General features: G+C 31.7%; 1 protein-coding gene across 1 annotated transcript; it reads left to right on the top strand.

Moving 5' to 3' along the window:
- Window positions 1-457: 457 nt before the first annotated feature.
- On the top strand, window positions 458-3,048 carry LOC142240250 (uncharacterized). The gene is made up of 4 exons (XM_075311943.1): window positions 458-579; window positions 2,242-2,469; window positions 2,530-2,677; window positions 2,744-3,048. The coding sequence occupies exons 2-4, from the start codon at window positions 2,251-2,253 to the stop codon at window positions 2,866-2,868; spliced, it is 492 nt and encodes a 163-aa protein (XP_075168058.1). The 5' UTR covers window positions 458-579; window positions 2,242-2,250; the 3' UTR covers window positions 2,869-3,048.
- The last annotated feature ends 12,225 nt before the right edge of the window (window positions 3,049-15,273 follow it).

Genomic DNA, 15,273 nt, shown 5'->3' with positions numbered 1-15,273 from the left:
AACTATGTTTTAAGATTTATTTGACAGCTAATAAATTTAACACATACTTAGATACAAACAGGCACTCATACCCAGTGGGAAATCTGTCTATCATGAATTTGTCTTCAATGATGTCTTTAAGAAAATATTGCACACAATTTGCTTTCTATAGACACTTTAATAGCCACATTCTTGTATGTTGTCTACAAAACATTTATTTGAAGACAATGTAATCGATGCACGGTGAAAATGTCATCATGGACATGTTCGCTGCCAGCGTCTTGCATAGCGTCTTGCATCGTTTTGATTTTTGAAAATAACGGCATTTAAAAAAAAACACAAACATTTGGTTGTTGACTAGATAATATACGTGATGTAGAAATGTCATCAACGACATGTTCACTGCCAATGTCTTGCGTAGTGTCGTGGACAATACTTTTTTTCCTCTGAGCTAATGAAAGTTAACGGGATATAAAATAACAAAAAAAACAGTTGAAGTAAAAATGAATCATTTAAGTTCTGACAGCTGAAGTGACAAGACGTGTATTGTTAATTTTGTGTGTGCCTTATTAGAAGTGAAGTTTTTTAAAGAAAAATCTGGTAAGTATTGCTTAGCTCTACCCAAAAATGACTTCCCGAAGAACTATACAACGTCATATTGCTCTGAAAAAGAAAAACATTTTACAAGTTCTAAAGAATATTAAAGAAATTGAATTGACAATTAATGAGAATGGCGACAGTCGTAATATTATTGCAGCTAAAAACTCAAACGACTGCCAAATCCAAATGGATGAAACTCTTGAGCGTGAAGATAGTTTAGAACCTCAAAGTAAACCGGAATTGGTAGACAGACTCAGTCGAATATTTAAAAAACATCGTGTCAGTAGAAGATTAGGGGATGATATACTGAGGGTAATGAGCGATGAGGGACTTCAAGTTCCAAGAACTTCAAAAAGCCTTTTTAATAGGAGAAAGGGAGGCATAATAATTCGAACGGTAAATCCAGGGCAATACTATCATTTCGGTATTCAAAATCAACTATATAAGCTTGGCGACCGTCTTCTAGACGTTAATGTAATAGAGTTAATGATAGGAATAGACGGACTACCTCTATTTAAAAGCAGTCAGACTGGACTATGGCCGATATTAGGAAAAGTCCTGAATGTAAACGTTAATATAGTTTTCCCTATCGGAATATATTGTGGAGTTTCAAAGCCTGTTTCTATTAATTGTTTTCTTCATGACTTTAATAATAATTTAATGGAAATAAAGAGAAACGGATTTTCTTACAAAGGCCATAATGTATCAATTATTATTAAATGTTTTTCGTGTGACGCTCCTGCAAGAGCATTCGTTACGGGCTGCGTCGGTCACAATGCTTTTCATGGCTGCAGCATGTGTCTACAGATCGGTAAAAAGGTGGAAAGAATTTAGGATGTTTGCTTTGTACACAGGCATAGTAATTCTTAAAAATCTTTTGACAGAAAATGAATACTATCACTTTCTGCTTTTGCATTGCTCCTACAGGCTACTTTGCTGTCCTTACAATTACAAAAGCAATTTAGATAATGCCCAATTGCTTTTAGACGACTTTGTCAAAATTTTCTCCGATATATACGGAGAAAAATACTTAACATACAATGTACATGGTTTACTGCATGTAAAGGAATGTGTAAATTCAATTGGGCTATTAACAACGTTTTCTGCCTATGATTTTGAAAACTATATGCAGTTGATAAAAAAAAGTGTGAAACAACCAGGGAAAATTTTAGAACAAATAAGAAATACTTTCGAGGATGATGATATTATTAATGAAAATAAACCTCTATCCTGTAATAAAAAGTGGGGGAAAATTATTAATATTAACGGAACACGCTGCTATGTTGCAAGTAAAATTCCCAATAATTTGGTTTTATTAAAAAATAAGGAGAATTCCGAATTCTTACGAATATATAAAATAACAAAAATTCGTAACAATAACATATACGCGGAACAAATATTAAACCTCAATAATTTCTTCAATTTACCCATTCCATCAATGCAATTGGGCATTGCAATTGTAAATAATTTGGACGGACAAGACGAAATTAAAATGGACGAAAACGACATTAAATGTAAAATGATGTATTTACCCCACGACGACAATTTTGTTGTTATGCCACTTTTACATAATTGTGTGTAAATGCATAGAATCACACACGTCTGTCCGTTACTTTACTGTTTTGTTATTTTACTTTATTTTGTTTTATTATTTTACTTTAGATTTTTAAAATGGAACAGCTTTCGAAGGAAATTGCAGGAATAAAATCCGATATAAATAAAATTTTTCGACAGCAAGAAGAGATGGCAAAATTAATTGCAGAAAATAATATTTTGCTGAGACGAAACATCAATTTTTACGAATCAGCACAAACTTTATTTCCCATTGACTCTGACGAGGCGCTTAAAAAGTTGGATGCTGACCTACGTACCGATAGGCAAGCTGGAATAGTAAGTAAAACATAATTGAATACTGTTTATTTCATTTATAATATTTTTATTTTATTTTAGGTTTCTGTGATGAGAAAAATTTTATTGGGTAACTTAATGAATATTGATCGTATCATAGCCAAGAGCATAATAATGGAACATAATTATGATGGGACAAAGGAGAAGAAAAGCCTTAAATCGTATTCAAATATTATAAACGGATTATATGGTAGGTTTAGCAGTAATACTATTTTTTATAATAACTTCTAATTTCACATGTTTTTTATACTTTCAGAAGCGGTTAAATGTGATGGTCTTACATACGAAGCTTTCGTCGAAAAGTTGCGAACAGCTATAAGAAGAATAAAAAATACCAGCCACAAACAAAATTCCCGCAAACTAAAAGAAAATAATATTTAAGTAATTTTATATATAAATATAAATTTCGATTTTTAATGAATTATTATTTTTATTTTAATTTCTGTAATCTAAAATTCATTTATGCTATTTTAATATTTTATTTTTCATATAAAATAACACTTAGTCTTTAATTTTAATTGTTTGTCATATAAAATAAAAACATATCCATTATTTTATAAATACGTGTTTCTTTGTAATTATAGAGGAATCTTTAAAGACAAAATGCAGGACAGTGTCGTTAATATTGTCATTAACGAAAACGAGGTAGACAGTGTCTACTACTAATTCTTCAACGAAAATGTAGAAGACAGTATCTCCCACTATGTCATTGACGAAAATCTAAAGGATGGAGTCTCTTATAGTTTCATCGACGAAACTGTAGAAGACAGTGCCTCCCACTTTATCGTTGACGACAATGTAGACGACAGTGTCTGCCACTTTATCATTGACGACAATGTAGACGACACTGTAAGCGATGTTGTCGTCAATGACATGATCGTTCACATTGTCGCTTAGAATTTCGTGCTGGAAATTTGCGACATTTGTATGAAAATGTCGTCACCGATTTGTGTGAAGTGTCCACAGTATGTCTTCAAGGATTTAAAACGGTCGTGCACGATTCGTTGAGGATGTCTTGCAGACAAACACCACTGGGTACGAATGCTACAACACATCTCGCTCATATTTAACAAAGCAAGCTGAAATTCACGTATTCCAGTCTCTAATATGCAGCACACACATACACACACAGATAAAGGTTTAAGTAGCATTTTTGGCATACAGACATAGTCACACTCTCTTTCTATCTCTCTGCCGCGTACAGGCATTCACATTTGCCATTAGCTTTCACACATCACATTAGCACGTTTCACATTTTAGTTTAAATACTTATCGAACCTTGATATTTTCATATATTATTTGGGATGATGCAAGAAATGAGGGTGGCATTGTGCTTATGTTAAAAGGTTTGTAACATTTTCTTAATAAGGATTTTACAGAGTGGATGATATGTATACAGGTAGCTATCATTTACAGGTGCCCAATTTAAAATCGAATCGCACTCAAAACAAATTTACTGGAATTCAAAGATTTTGGTATTGATTTCGAGCCAAAGATTCCGCTTAAGGACATATTTTTGAGGAACCAGTCAGTTAATTTAAAAATTGTTTTTTAAATGTGTTTCTTTATTTCAGGGAAATTTTGTTTTACTTCAACGACAAATGACTTTAAAATTTAAAATGTCAAAGATTATTTTCCTAAATTTATCGAAAATAATTTTTAAAGCATTGTGAACTTTTTAATTAAAATTTCTTTATTTTAAAGAAGTTTGTCCTTAATATTGTGTAAATTGCGTATCCTAAAATTTAGATTGCATATTCGTTCATATAAAATCATTATTTTTGTTTAAGGGTACGGATAAAACGCCTGCTTAACGTATGGATGTAAATATTTGATCCCTTCCTATTGAATATAAAATAAACCAAAACCCACCTTCCTTGCCGTTTGATGTAATTCTCAGTACTTAGATAAAGTGAACCAACTTCGACTATGCCCTCAATCTATGGCAATTTTATGAAAATGCTACACATTTAGCTATATTTGACTTTTCTCACAGTTCTTTCGAATCTGTACGCACTTTGGTGGGCGCAATACTTCCGCTGACTAGGCTCCTTGAAATATGGCAACATTTTCTTTTTGGTTTTTGGGTGGGCTTCTTGATGGCATTGGGTTAAAATTGTAAGTTGGTAGATTTTTGTTTTGTTTTTTTTTATGAAGATGGTTTTGCATGTAGAAGATATTTTGTTGTTGCTGTTGTTGTTTGTTTTTGTATTTGCTATTGTTTCCATTCACAATAAAATTGGTAAATAGGAAAATTTTATTTTTGTATACCCATACATATGTGACCAAATATGTGTTGGGTCTTACTCCCACCATGTGTGTGTTTGTTTGATTGTTTGGCATTTGCACGTACATATCCCCTTGTACGCAGATGTAACCATCCGCGAGAACTCTAAGCAAGTTTGTATCTTTTTAACATATGTAGTTGTGTAGATGGTGGATTTTACCCTAATGAATATGAGTGTGACTATGTGTGTGTGTGCGTACGGATGTTTGTTTTCGGCACAGCTTAGTGGCATAAAAATCTTGCCAACGTTTGCAAATGACATTTGATTTCTTTTGTGCTTTACGTGCTTCAGAGTTGCGTTTTCCCATGCCACGGCGCCTTTTGTTACTCAAATGAGGTGTTCTAAGTTTAGTGTAATAAGGAACATAGATGGAAATTTCGAAAACAGGGTTCAATAATTCCCAGCAAGAAAAGCGTCGCCAAAAAAGTAGTGAAAATGTTCATTTTGGAACTGGAAGTTGTGCAAAATTGGCGCAGAATCGATGAATTTAACATGGGCTTGTCATAGGACGGATGTCCACCATTTCAACAGCTGTTGCCCTGAATTTGCATCACTTCTTAAGGTGTAATCCGAATTCAGTGTTTTGGGTGTGAATTAAAAAATCTTGTAATATTTTGCTAAATAAATAATTAATTTATTTTTTTTACACAGAAAAAAATTTCGCGAAAAATTTTCCAATTAAAATTTTAATTGAGTTTTAAAAAATATTCAATTAAAAATTTAATTGATTCAACAAATTTTTTAATTGATACAAAAATCAATCACAAAAATTAACAGTATCAATTATTTTTATACCCTCCACCATAGGATGGGGGTATATTAACTTTGTCATTCCGTTTGTAACACATCGAAATATTGCTCTAAGATCCCATAAAGTATATATATTCTGGGTCTTGGTGAAATTCTGAGTCGATCTGAGCACGTCCGTCCGTCCGTCTGTTGAAATCACGCGAACTTCCGAACGAAACAAGCTATCGACTTGAAACTTGGCACAAGTAGTTGTTATTGATGTAGGTCAGATGGTATTGCAAATGGGCCATATCGGTCCACTTTTACGTATAGACCCCATATAAACGAACCCCCAAATTTGGCTTGCGAGGCCTCTAAGAGAAGCAAATTTCATCCGATCCGGCTGAAATTTGGTACATGGTGTTAGTATATAGTCTCTAACAACCATGCAAAAATTGGTCCACATCGGTCCATAATTATATATAGCCCCCATATAAACCGATCCCCCGATTTGGTTTGCGAGGCCTCTAAGAGAAGCAAATTCCATCCGATCCGGCTGAAATTTGGTATATGGTGTTAGTATATGGTCTCTAACAACCACGCAAAAATTGGTCCACATCGGTCCATAATTATATATAGCCCCCATATAAACCGATCACCAGATTTGACCTCCGGAGCCTCTTGGAAGACCAAAATTCATCTGATTCAGTTGAAATTTGGTACGTGGTGTTAATATATGGTCTCTAACAACCATGCAAAAATTGGTCCACATCGGTCCATAATTATATATAGCCCCCATATAAACCGATCACCAGATTTGACCTCCGGAGCCTCTTGGAAGACCAAAATTCATCTGATTCAGTTGAAATTTGGTACGTGGTGTTAATATATGGCCTCAAACTCCCATGCAAAAATTGGTCGAAATCGGTCCATAATTATATATAGCCCCCATATAAACCGATCCCCAGATTTGACCTCCGGAGCCCCTTGGAAGAGCAAAATTCATCCGATTCGGTTGAAATTTGGTACGTGGTGTTAATATATGGCCTCAAACTCCCATGCAAAAATTGGTCGAAATCGGTCCATAATTATATATAGCCCCCATATAAACCGATCCCCAGATTTGACCTCCGGAGCCCCTTGGAAGAGCAAAATTCATCCGATTCTGTTGAAATTTGGTACGTGGTGTTAATATATGGCCTCAAACTCCCATGCAGGAATTAGTTCATATCAGCCCATAATTATATATAGCACCCATATAAACCGATCCCCAGATTTGACCTCCGGTGCCTTTTGGAAAAGCAAAATTCATCCGATCTGGTTGAAATTTTGTACGTGGTGGTAGTATATGATATTTAACAACCATGCCAAAAGTGGTCCATATCAGTCCATAATCATATATAGCCCCCATATAAACCGATCCCGAGATTTGGTTTTGGAGCCTCTTGGAGGAGCAAATTTCATCCGAGACAGTTGAAATTTGGTACATTGTGCTAGTATTTATATGACCGTTAACAAACATGCCTAACTAGGTCCATATCGGTCTATAGTTATATATAGCCCTCAGATAAATCGATCCCCAATCACACAACAATTGGTTCATCAATATCATCAATCAAGAATAACTGTATATAGTCCCCATATAAGCGACCCCCATATTTCAATTCTGGCTCCCTACGTACCGTGCAATAGTCCATATTGATTCGTAATTATTTGTAGACTTGTCTACACATACTTTTTATTTTGTCTAATGTATACCACGTATGGACTAACTCACAATTTAGAAAACGATTTAAGATACCACAACCCAAGTAATTCGATTGTGGATGACAGTCTTTCGTAGAAGTTTCTACGCAATCCATGGTGGAGAGTACATAAGATTCGGCCTGGCCGAACTTACGGCTGTTTATACTTGTTTTAATTGGATCAATTAATTTTTTAATTGACCTTCAATTAATTGTTTACTTGATACTATCATTTCTGTGATTGAAGACATTTCAATTAAAAAATTAATTGGATCAATTAATTTCGTGATTGAATCGGGGAAAAAATTTTTTTTGTGTGTATGCATTCTAACGCTTGTCTGAAACGTTTGACTTCAAAAATTTTCAAAACTTCGCAATTTTTCTAGAATGGATATTGTATTTTTTTATCTTGTACCATTTTATTAATTGTTATTTTGTTTTTAACTTATTTGAAACAAAAAAAGTTAAAATTACCCAATAAAAATATGAAAAAGTCGAGTTACAAAAGCATTTAATTAAAAGAACTTCCTCTGTTGTTAAAATAAATAACATCTTTGGGAGGACATTTTTGGAAGTGCTTTTGAAGTTGTGCCTTTAGAAGAACTTCCAAATTTTTTGCTGGGTTGTTTAGAGATTATCAATTTTCTTTTACGGGATAATAGGAGACTGGGTGAATGAATGAGCATGAGCACCCTCAAAAAAAAAAATTAATGAAATTTTCTTTGTGTGGATATATATTAAGGCGCCAATTGGTTACATCCATTATTTTACTTGCAGCATACTCTCTAGGTCTCTCTTTCTAAACGCATATATGTTTATAGGCTATTTCTAAATTAATAAATGTTTGCATCTAAGCATATTATATTTACAAACATTTGATGTCCCAAACATAATATGTTCTAACATATTAACATATATGTCCCAAACATGTTATGCTACTTTATGAACATTGTATGGTTGCACATAAAAATATTGTGTTAAAAAATATGAGTTCCAAACATATAATTTTTACACCTAAACATATGAAAAACAGTCTTTTTCGTCCGTGCAGTAGGTTACTACTTTAAATCAAAAAATTAAAAAAAAAATAATTTAAAATTTTGCTTTTGGAATATGTAATAATTTAAGCCTTAAATGCACAGGAACGCCGATGCAAAATGGTAAAAAAAACATCTGCATACCAGATTACTCGTATTTCTGAGTACAAATTTTCCGAAAAAAGCTATTTTTAACAAGTATATACGGCCGTAAGTTCGGTCAGGCCGAATCATATGTACCCTCCACCATGGATTGCGTAGCAACTTCTACTAACGACTGTCATCCACAATCGAATTACTTGGGTTGCGGTAACACTTGCCGATGGCGATGTATCTTAAAATTTCTTAACACCGTCTTCTAAATTGTAAGTTAGTCCATACTTGGTATATATTAGACAAAAAAGGTATACAGTAGAGCTCGACCGAATCATCGGCTTCAGCATTCGGCCAAAAATCGATAATCGGCCACGAATCGGTCTTCGGCGTCAAGAGGCCGATTAACCGAAGCCGAAGTTTTTCGAATAATTTATTTGATATTGAATTGAAATTGTATTTGGTATTGCGAATCTGCCTTTCACGTAAAATTTCATGTTTTTCAGCGTTTCAGCGTTATGCGATGTTCACGTTAGGCGGTGTTCACGTTATATTATTAAACAAAACAAAGGCCGATTAAATACGTATATAATTCAGTTTGACAAAATTTTCTATAGAAATAAAATTTTGACAAAATTTTCTATAGAAATAAAATTTTCTATAGAAATAAAAATTTAGAAAAAAATTTTGTGTGATTGGGGATCGGCTATAGACCGATATGGACCAATTTTAGCATGGTTGTTAGCGGCCATATACTAGCGCAATATACCAAATTTCAACCGAATCGGATGAATTTTGCTCCTCGAAAAGGTTCCCGAGGTCAAATCTGGGGATCGATTTATATGGGGGCTATAAATAATTATGGACAATATGGACCAATTTTTGCATGGTTGTTAGAGACCTTATACTAACACCACGTACCAAATTTCAAACGGATCGGATGAAATTTGCTCCTCCAAGAGGCTCCGGAGGTCAAATCTGGGAATCGGTTTATATGGGGGCTATATATAATTATGGACCGATATGAACCATTTTTTGCATGGTTGTTAGATACCATATACTAACACCACATACCAAATTTCAACCGGATCGGATGAAATTTGATTCCCTAAGAGGCTCCGCAAGCCAAATCTGGTCGATCCAATAAGGCCCATTTGCAATACCATTTGACCTACATCAATAACAACTGCTTATGCCAAGTTTCAAGTCGATAGCTTGGTTTGTTCGGAAGTTAGCGTGATTTCAACAGACGGACGGACATGCTTAGATCGCCTCAGAATTTCACCACGACCCAGAATACATATGGGGTCTTAGAACAATATTTCGATGTGTTACAAACGGAATGTCAAAGTTAATATACCCCCATCCTATGGTGGAGGGTATAAAAAGTATAAAGTTTTTTTTTTTAATAAAAAATTATTTACTTTTAAAAAGTTGTTCCTTAATATCGTCTAAATAGAATGTCCTAAAATTTGAGTTGCATAACAATTTATATTTTTTAGTGTAGCCACGCTAAATACCAACTTAGGCTTATGTGATATAAGGTCCCTCCTCATGGCTTATTTTGCACATCACACAGTTTTTTACATTCCCCCCACTGTGCCCTTCTTATGACATGTTTTTTTTTGACACTTCAAACAAAAGGAAACATTAGAACCCCATATTCGCAGATTTCTACGTTTACTTCAAAATAAGAAACACATGTTGATGTGTGATAATATTTGGGCGAACGATGATAGAAAACAAACAACTCAACAATCCAACATGGGAGAAATAGAAAAAATGGTTCGCATTAATGATATTTCCTTTTGATTATCTCACGTTGGAGGGGTGTAGCTGGCATACATGTGGCACACATGTAGAGGTGAATAAATTTTCCCAAAAAAAAAGAAACATTTTTGATGTGCTTATCGGGGAAGTCATGTCAGAATTATGATTACAGCAAGATGTTACCATGTTTTCAAATGCTTACATAATGACAAGTATATTTCACACTAATCACTCAACGAGAAATATGGGAATGGGTGGGAATTGGTGGCTTAGTTGGTGAGGTGGGACAATATTTTGCATGTCATAAAGGGAAGCCTTAGGGGAAAATTAACTGGCTATACGGACTAGGACACAAATGAAAATTGATTTAGAAACCCAAGGATAATAGATGGCTCGCGGATTGAATTAAATGAATGGGAGCTAGATAGACATAAAAAGGTTTTGAAACAACGCAACGGGCGGAAAGACGACGAAAATAATATTTGTGGAGAGACCTAAATATGAACAAGTATATAAGTCGAAACTTCAGTCATGCTTAATCTTATGCACTAGAGGTGTGCGCGTGACACGAAATTCTCGTGACACGCGTGATTCTCGCGTGAATCACGTGAGTCGTGAACAGAATCCAAAGCCTCTCTCGTGAATGTTAAATAAATATGCCGTACGTGAGTGTGCGTGAGAAATAAATTAGAAAGTGGATTTCTTTCACAAGTTAAAGAAAATTTTTTAGTTAAAATTTCTTTAGAAATCAAATTTTGACAAAATTTTCTAACGAAATAAAATGTTGACAAAATTTTCAACCAAAATAAAATTTGGACAAAATTTCTATAGAAAAAAATTCTTGACAAAATTTTTTATTGAAATAAAATATTGGCAAAATTTTCTATAGAAATAAAATTTTAACAAAATTTTCTATAGAAATAAAATTTTGACAAATTTTTCTATTGAAATAAAATTGTTATAAAATTTCCCATAGATATAAAATTTTGACAAAATTTTCTATGGAAATGAAGTTTTGACAAAATTTCTATAGAAATAAAATTTTGAGAAAATTTCTATAGAAATAAAATTTTGAAAAAAAATTTTCTATGAAATAAAATTTTGACAAAATTTTCTATAGAAATAAAATCTTAACAAAATTTTCTATAGAAATAAAATTTTGACAAAATTTCTAGAGAAATACAATTTTGACAAAATTTCTATAGAAATAAAATGTTGACAAAATTTTCTACCGAAGTAAAATTTGTACAAAATTTTCAACCGAAGTAAATTTTTTACAAAATTTTCAACCAAAATAAAATTTAAAAAAAAATTGCTACAGAAATAAAATTTTGACAAAATTTTAGATAGAAACAAAATTTTGGCAAATTTTATTTCAATAAAAAAAAAACTTTTACAAAATTTTCTCCAGAAATAAAATTTTAGCAAAATTTTCTATAGAAATAAAATTTTGGCAAAATTTTCTGTAAAAATAAAATTTTGACATAATTTTCTACCGAAATAAAATTTTGACAAAATTTTCTACCGAAATAAAATTTGGACAAAATTGATATAGAAATAAAATTTTGACAAAGTTTTCTATAGAAATAAAATTTTGACAAAATTTTTTATAGAAATAAAATTTTGACAAATTTTTCTATAGAAATAAAATTTTGACAAAAGTTTCTACAGAAACAAAATTTTGACAAAATTTTATTTCTATAAAAAAACTTTTACAAAATTTTCTATAGAAATAAAATTTTTGTAAAACTTTCTATAGAAATAAAATTTTGGCAAAATTTTCTGTAGAAATAGAATTTTGACAACATTTTCTATAGAAATAAAATCTTGACAAAATATTCTATAGAAACAAAATTTTGACAAAATTTTCTATAGAAATATAATTTTGACAAAATTTTCTACCGAAATAAAATGTTGACAAAATTTTCAACCAAAATAAAATTTGGACAAATTTGATATAGAAATAAAATTTGGACAAATTTTTCTACAGAAAAATTGTATAGAAATAATATTTGGACAAAAATTTCTATATAAACAAAATTTTGACAAAATTTTCTAAGAAATAAAATTTTGACAAAATTTTCTATAGAAATAAAATTTTGACAAAATTTTCTGTAGAAATAAAATCTTAACAACATTTTCTATAGAAATAAAATTATGCAAAAATTTCTAGAGAAATACAATTTTGACAAAATTTCTATAGAAATAAAATTTTGACAAAATTGTCTACCGAAGTAAAATTTTTACAAAATTTTCAACCAAAATAAAATTTGGACAAAATTTGCTATAAAAATAAAATTTTGAGAAAATTTTCTATAGAAATAAAATTTTGACAAAAGTTTCTATAGAAACAAAATTTTGACAAAATTTTATTTCTATAAAAAAAAACTTTTACAAAAATTTCTATAAAAATACAATTTTTGTACAATTTTCTATAGAAATAACATTTTGGCAAAATTTTATGTAGAAATAAAATTTTGACAACATGTTCTATAGAAATAAAATTTTGACAAAACTTTCTATAGAAATAAAATGTTTACAAAATTTCTATTAAAATGATAAAAGTTCCCATAGATATAAAATTTTGACAAAATTTTGACAAATTTTCTATGGAAATAAAGTTTTGACAAAATTTTATTTCTATAAAAATAACAATTTTGCAATTTTTTTATAGAAATAAAATTTTGACAAAATTTTCTGTAGAGAAAAGATTTTACAAAATTTTCTATAAAAATAAAATTTTGACAAAATTTTTTATTGAAATAAAATTTTCTATAGAAAAAAAATTTTGACAAAATTTTCTATAGAAATAAAAGTGTGATAAAATTTTCCATAGATATATAATTTTTACAAAATTTCTATATAAAATAAAATTTTGACAAAAATTTTGTAGAGAAAAAAATAATTCTCGGGAGTTCTACGGTGCTGACCAGGCTGAAAAAGTATTGATGTCAATCAAATGACTCATAATCATGAGAAATGAGAAAGGAAACATACTCTGCATAATTTATGGAAATTCTCTTAAACCTTACACAATGACATAGCAAATTTGTACATGTGAAGATGTTTTGAAAATCACCAAGCTAAAGTACACATCTAATAAAAAGCTGGGACTGTATTAGAAATTAGAGTGCAATATGAAAGAAATGAACAATGACAATGCACTATGATTATTCTGAATGTATCATAGCAACAAAAAGCAATAATCATATGGGAAAATCTGAACTAATAAACGGACCAAAACAATAATCAAAAATATTTTACTGCTAAATATCATTCAAGTAAAAATACTCTTTATAATAATAAATGTTTAAACCTACTCACCTTTATACATTGACATTATGGGCACGTTAGTCATTAATAGTAAATTGAACACTGGTATACACACACACACAATCATTTGAGATCAAGTTAAGAACAAAATAAGTTTTACAAATACATACACATATACATAAAACGATCGAAACATAACTACCGCAACACCGAAACGACAACCGAACAAGGAGAGAACAAAAATAGAACTAAAAAACTTAGTTTGCAAAAAAATGAATAGGCCTGTTGAGTGGAGGTCACTAACTCTCCACAATTGTAACTCACTCTCCACAATTTGTAGAGACTCTCTTAAGACTGCTCTTTAAATTAGGAGAGCGGATGTCAACCAACTGACTCGTGAGCAAATGGAAACGGAAACTCACTCTCCACAATTTGATGCTAAGGAGAGTAATTTAAAATTAACTCTCCAAGTTGTGTAAAAAACAAATACGATATTGCAAATAAAAGTTGCCCAATACAACTACCTCCCCTTATGTTTTTGTAATGTTTCGGTAAATGTAGAATGGATAGCGGAAATTTATTATTGATGCGTAGGGGGTATTATATTAAGTGATGGTCATTGCCTTGGATTAGTATGTTTTGTAAAATTGTTTGGAACAACTTGAATTTCTGACAGAACTCCCAGAAATAACTATTTGCGATAGCTTGATGCCTATACATTTTAATCATTTCACTGAAAAACTATTGTCGTGAGGCCAAATATTTAGTACCTTTAAAATTCGATTAAGAATTTTGTTTAGCATAGAAGAAAGTTTCTTTCCTTGCTCAAAAGTCGTTAAACTTTTTAATGAAGTCGTTTTGGTCTTATATTTAAGTGATTCGGCTTACTTTATATAGTCGGAAATCGATATTTCGATGTGTTACAAAAGGAATGATAAACTTATAAATTTGTTAGACCAACTAGAAGAAAAACTACCGAAAAATGAAAAAGTTATAAGCAATCGAGTGAACAAATCCGATGTAAAATCATGCAAATACGAGCCACTCACGTTTGTCTGCATCGGTCCAGGTTTTCATATGGTCCCCATATAAATCGGCCTCCCCATTTGGGTTCTTGGGCTTATAGAAACCGTAGTTTTTATCCAATTTGCCTGAAATTTTGAAATCTAGAGGTATTTTAGGACCATAAAGAGGTGTGCCAAAAAATGGTTAGTATCGGTCCATGTTTTGGTATAGCCCCCATATAGACCGACCTCCCGATTTTACTTTTTGGGCTTTTAGAATCCGTAATTTTTATCCAATTTGCATCAAATTCAAAATCTAGAGGTATTTTAGGATCATAAAGAGGTTTGCCGAAAATGGTCAGTGTCGGTCAATGATTTGATATAGCACCTATATAGACCGATCTACAGATTTTACTTCTTGGGCTTATAGAAACCGTAGTTTTTATCCAATTTGCCTGAAATTTGAAATCTAGAAGTATTTTAGGACCATAAAGAGGTGTGCCGAAAACGGTGAGTATCGGTCCATTTTTAAGTATAGCCCCTCATAAAACCAATCTCCCGATTTAACTCCTTGGGTTTCTAGAAACCGTCGTTTTTATCGGTCCATTTGCTAAGGTTCTATATAGACCGATTTCACATTGTTGGGGTTATAGAAAGCGCACTTATCATGAAAACTGCTTGAAAATGAATGTAAAATTTCCAGATTTTACTTCTTGTAATCATTTAAAAAATTGGGGGTGAAAATCTACAGATTTTAGATTTCAAATCAAGGCGTTATTTCATCATTTTCTTGCACACTTGCAAGAGATGTTTATCATTCCTTTAAAACTCAAACAAAAAATGGTCC

This window comes from Haematobia irritans, chromosome 5 (genome assembly GCF_050003625.1).
Source record: "Haematobia irritans isolate KBUSLIRL chromosome 5, ASM5000362v1, whole genome shotgun sequence".
Taxonomy (NCBI): domain Eukaryota; kingdom Metazoa; phylum Arthropoda; class Insecta; order Diptera; family Muscidae; genus Haematobia; species Haematobia irritans.
Note: the sequence above shows the minus strand (reverse complement) of the source record. Positions and strands in the feature narration are given on the sequence as shown.

Bases quoted from the DNA above. Each gene is read 5' to 3' on its own strand.
- LOC142240250 (XM_075311943.1), top strand. From the start codon at position 2,251: ATGGAACAGCTTTCGAAGGAAATTGCAGGAATAAAATCCGATATAAAT. The intron at 2,470-2,529 runs GTAAGTAAAACA...ATTTTATTTTAG, and splicing joins CCGATAGGCAAGCTGGAATA to GTTTCTGTGATGAGAAAAAT. The intron at 2,678-2,743 runs GTAGGTTTAGCA...TTATACTTTCAG, and splicing joins TATTATAAACGGATTATATG to AAGCGGTTAAATGTGATGGT.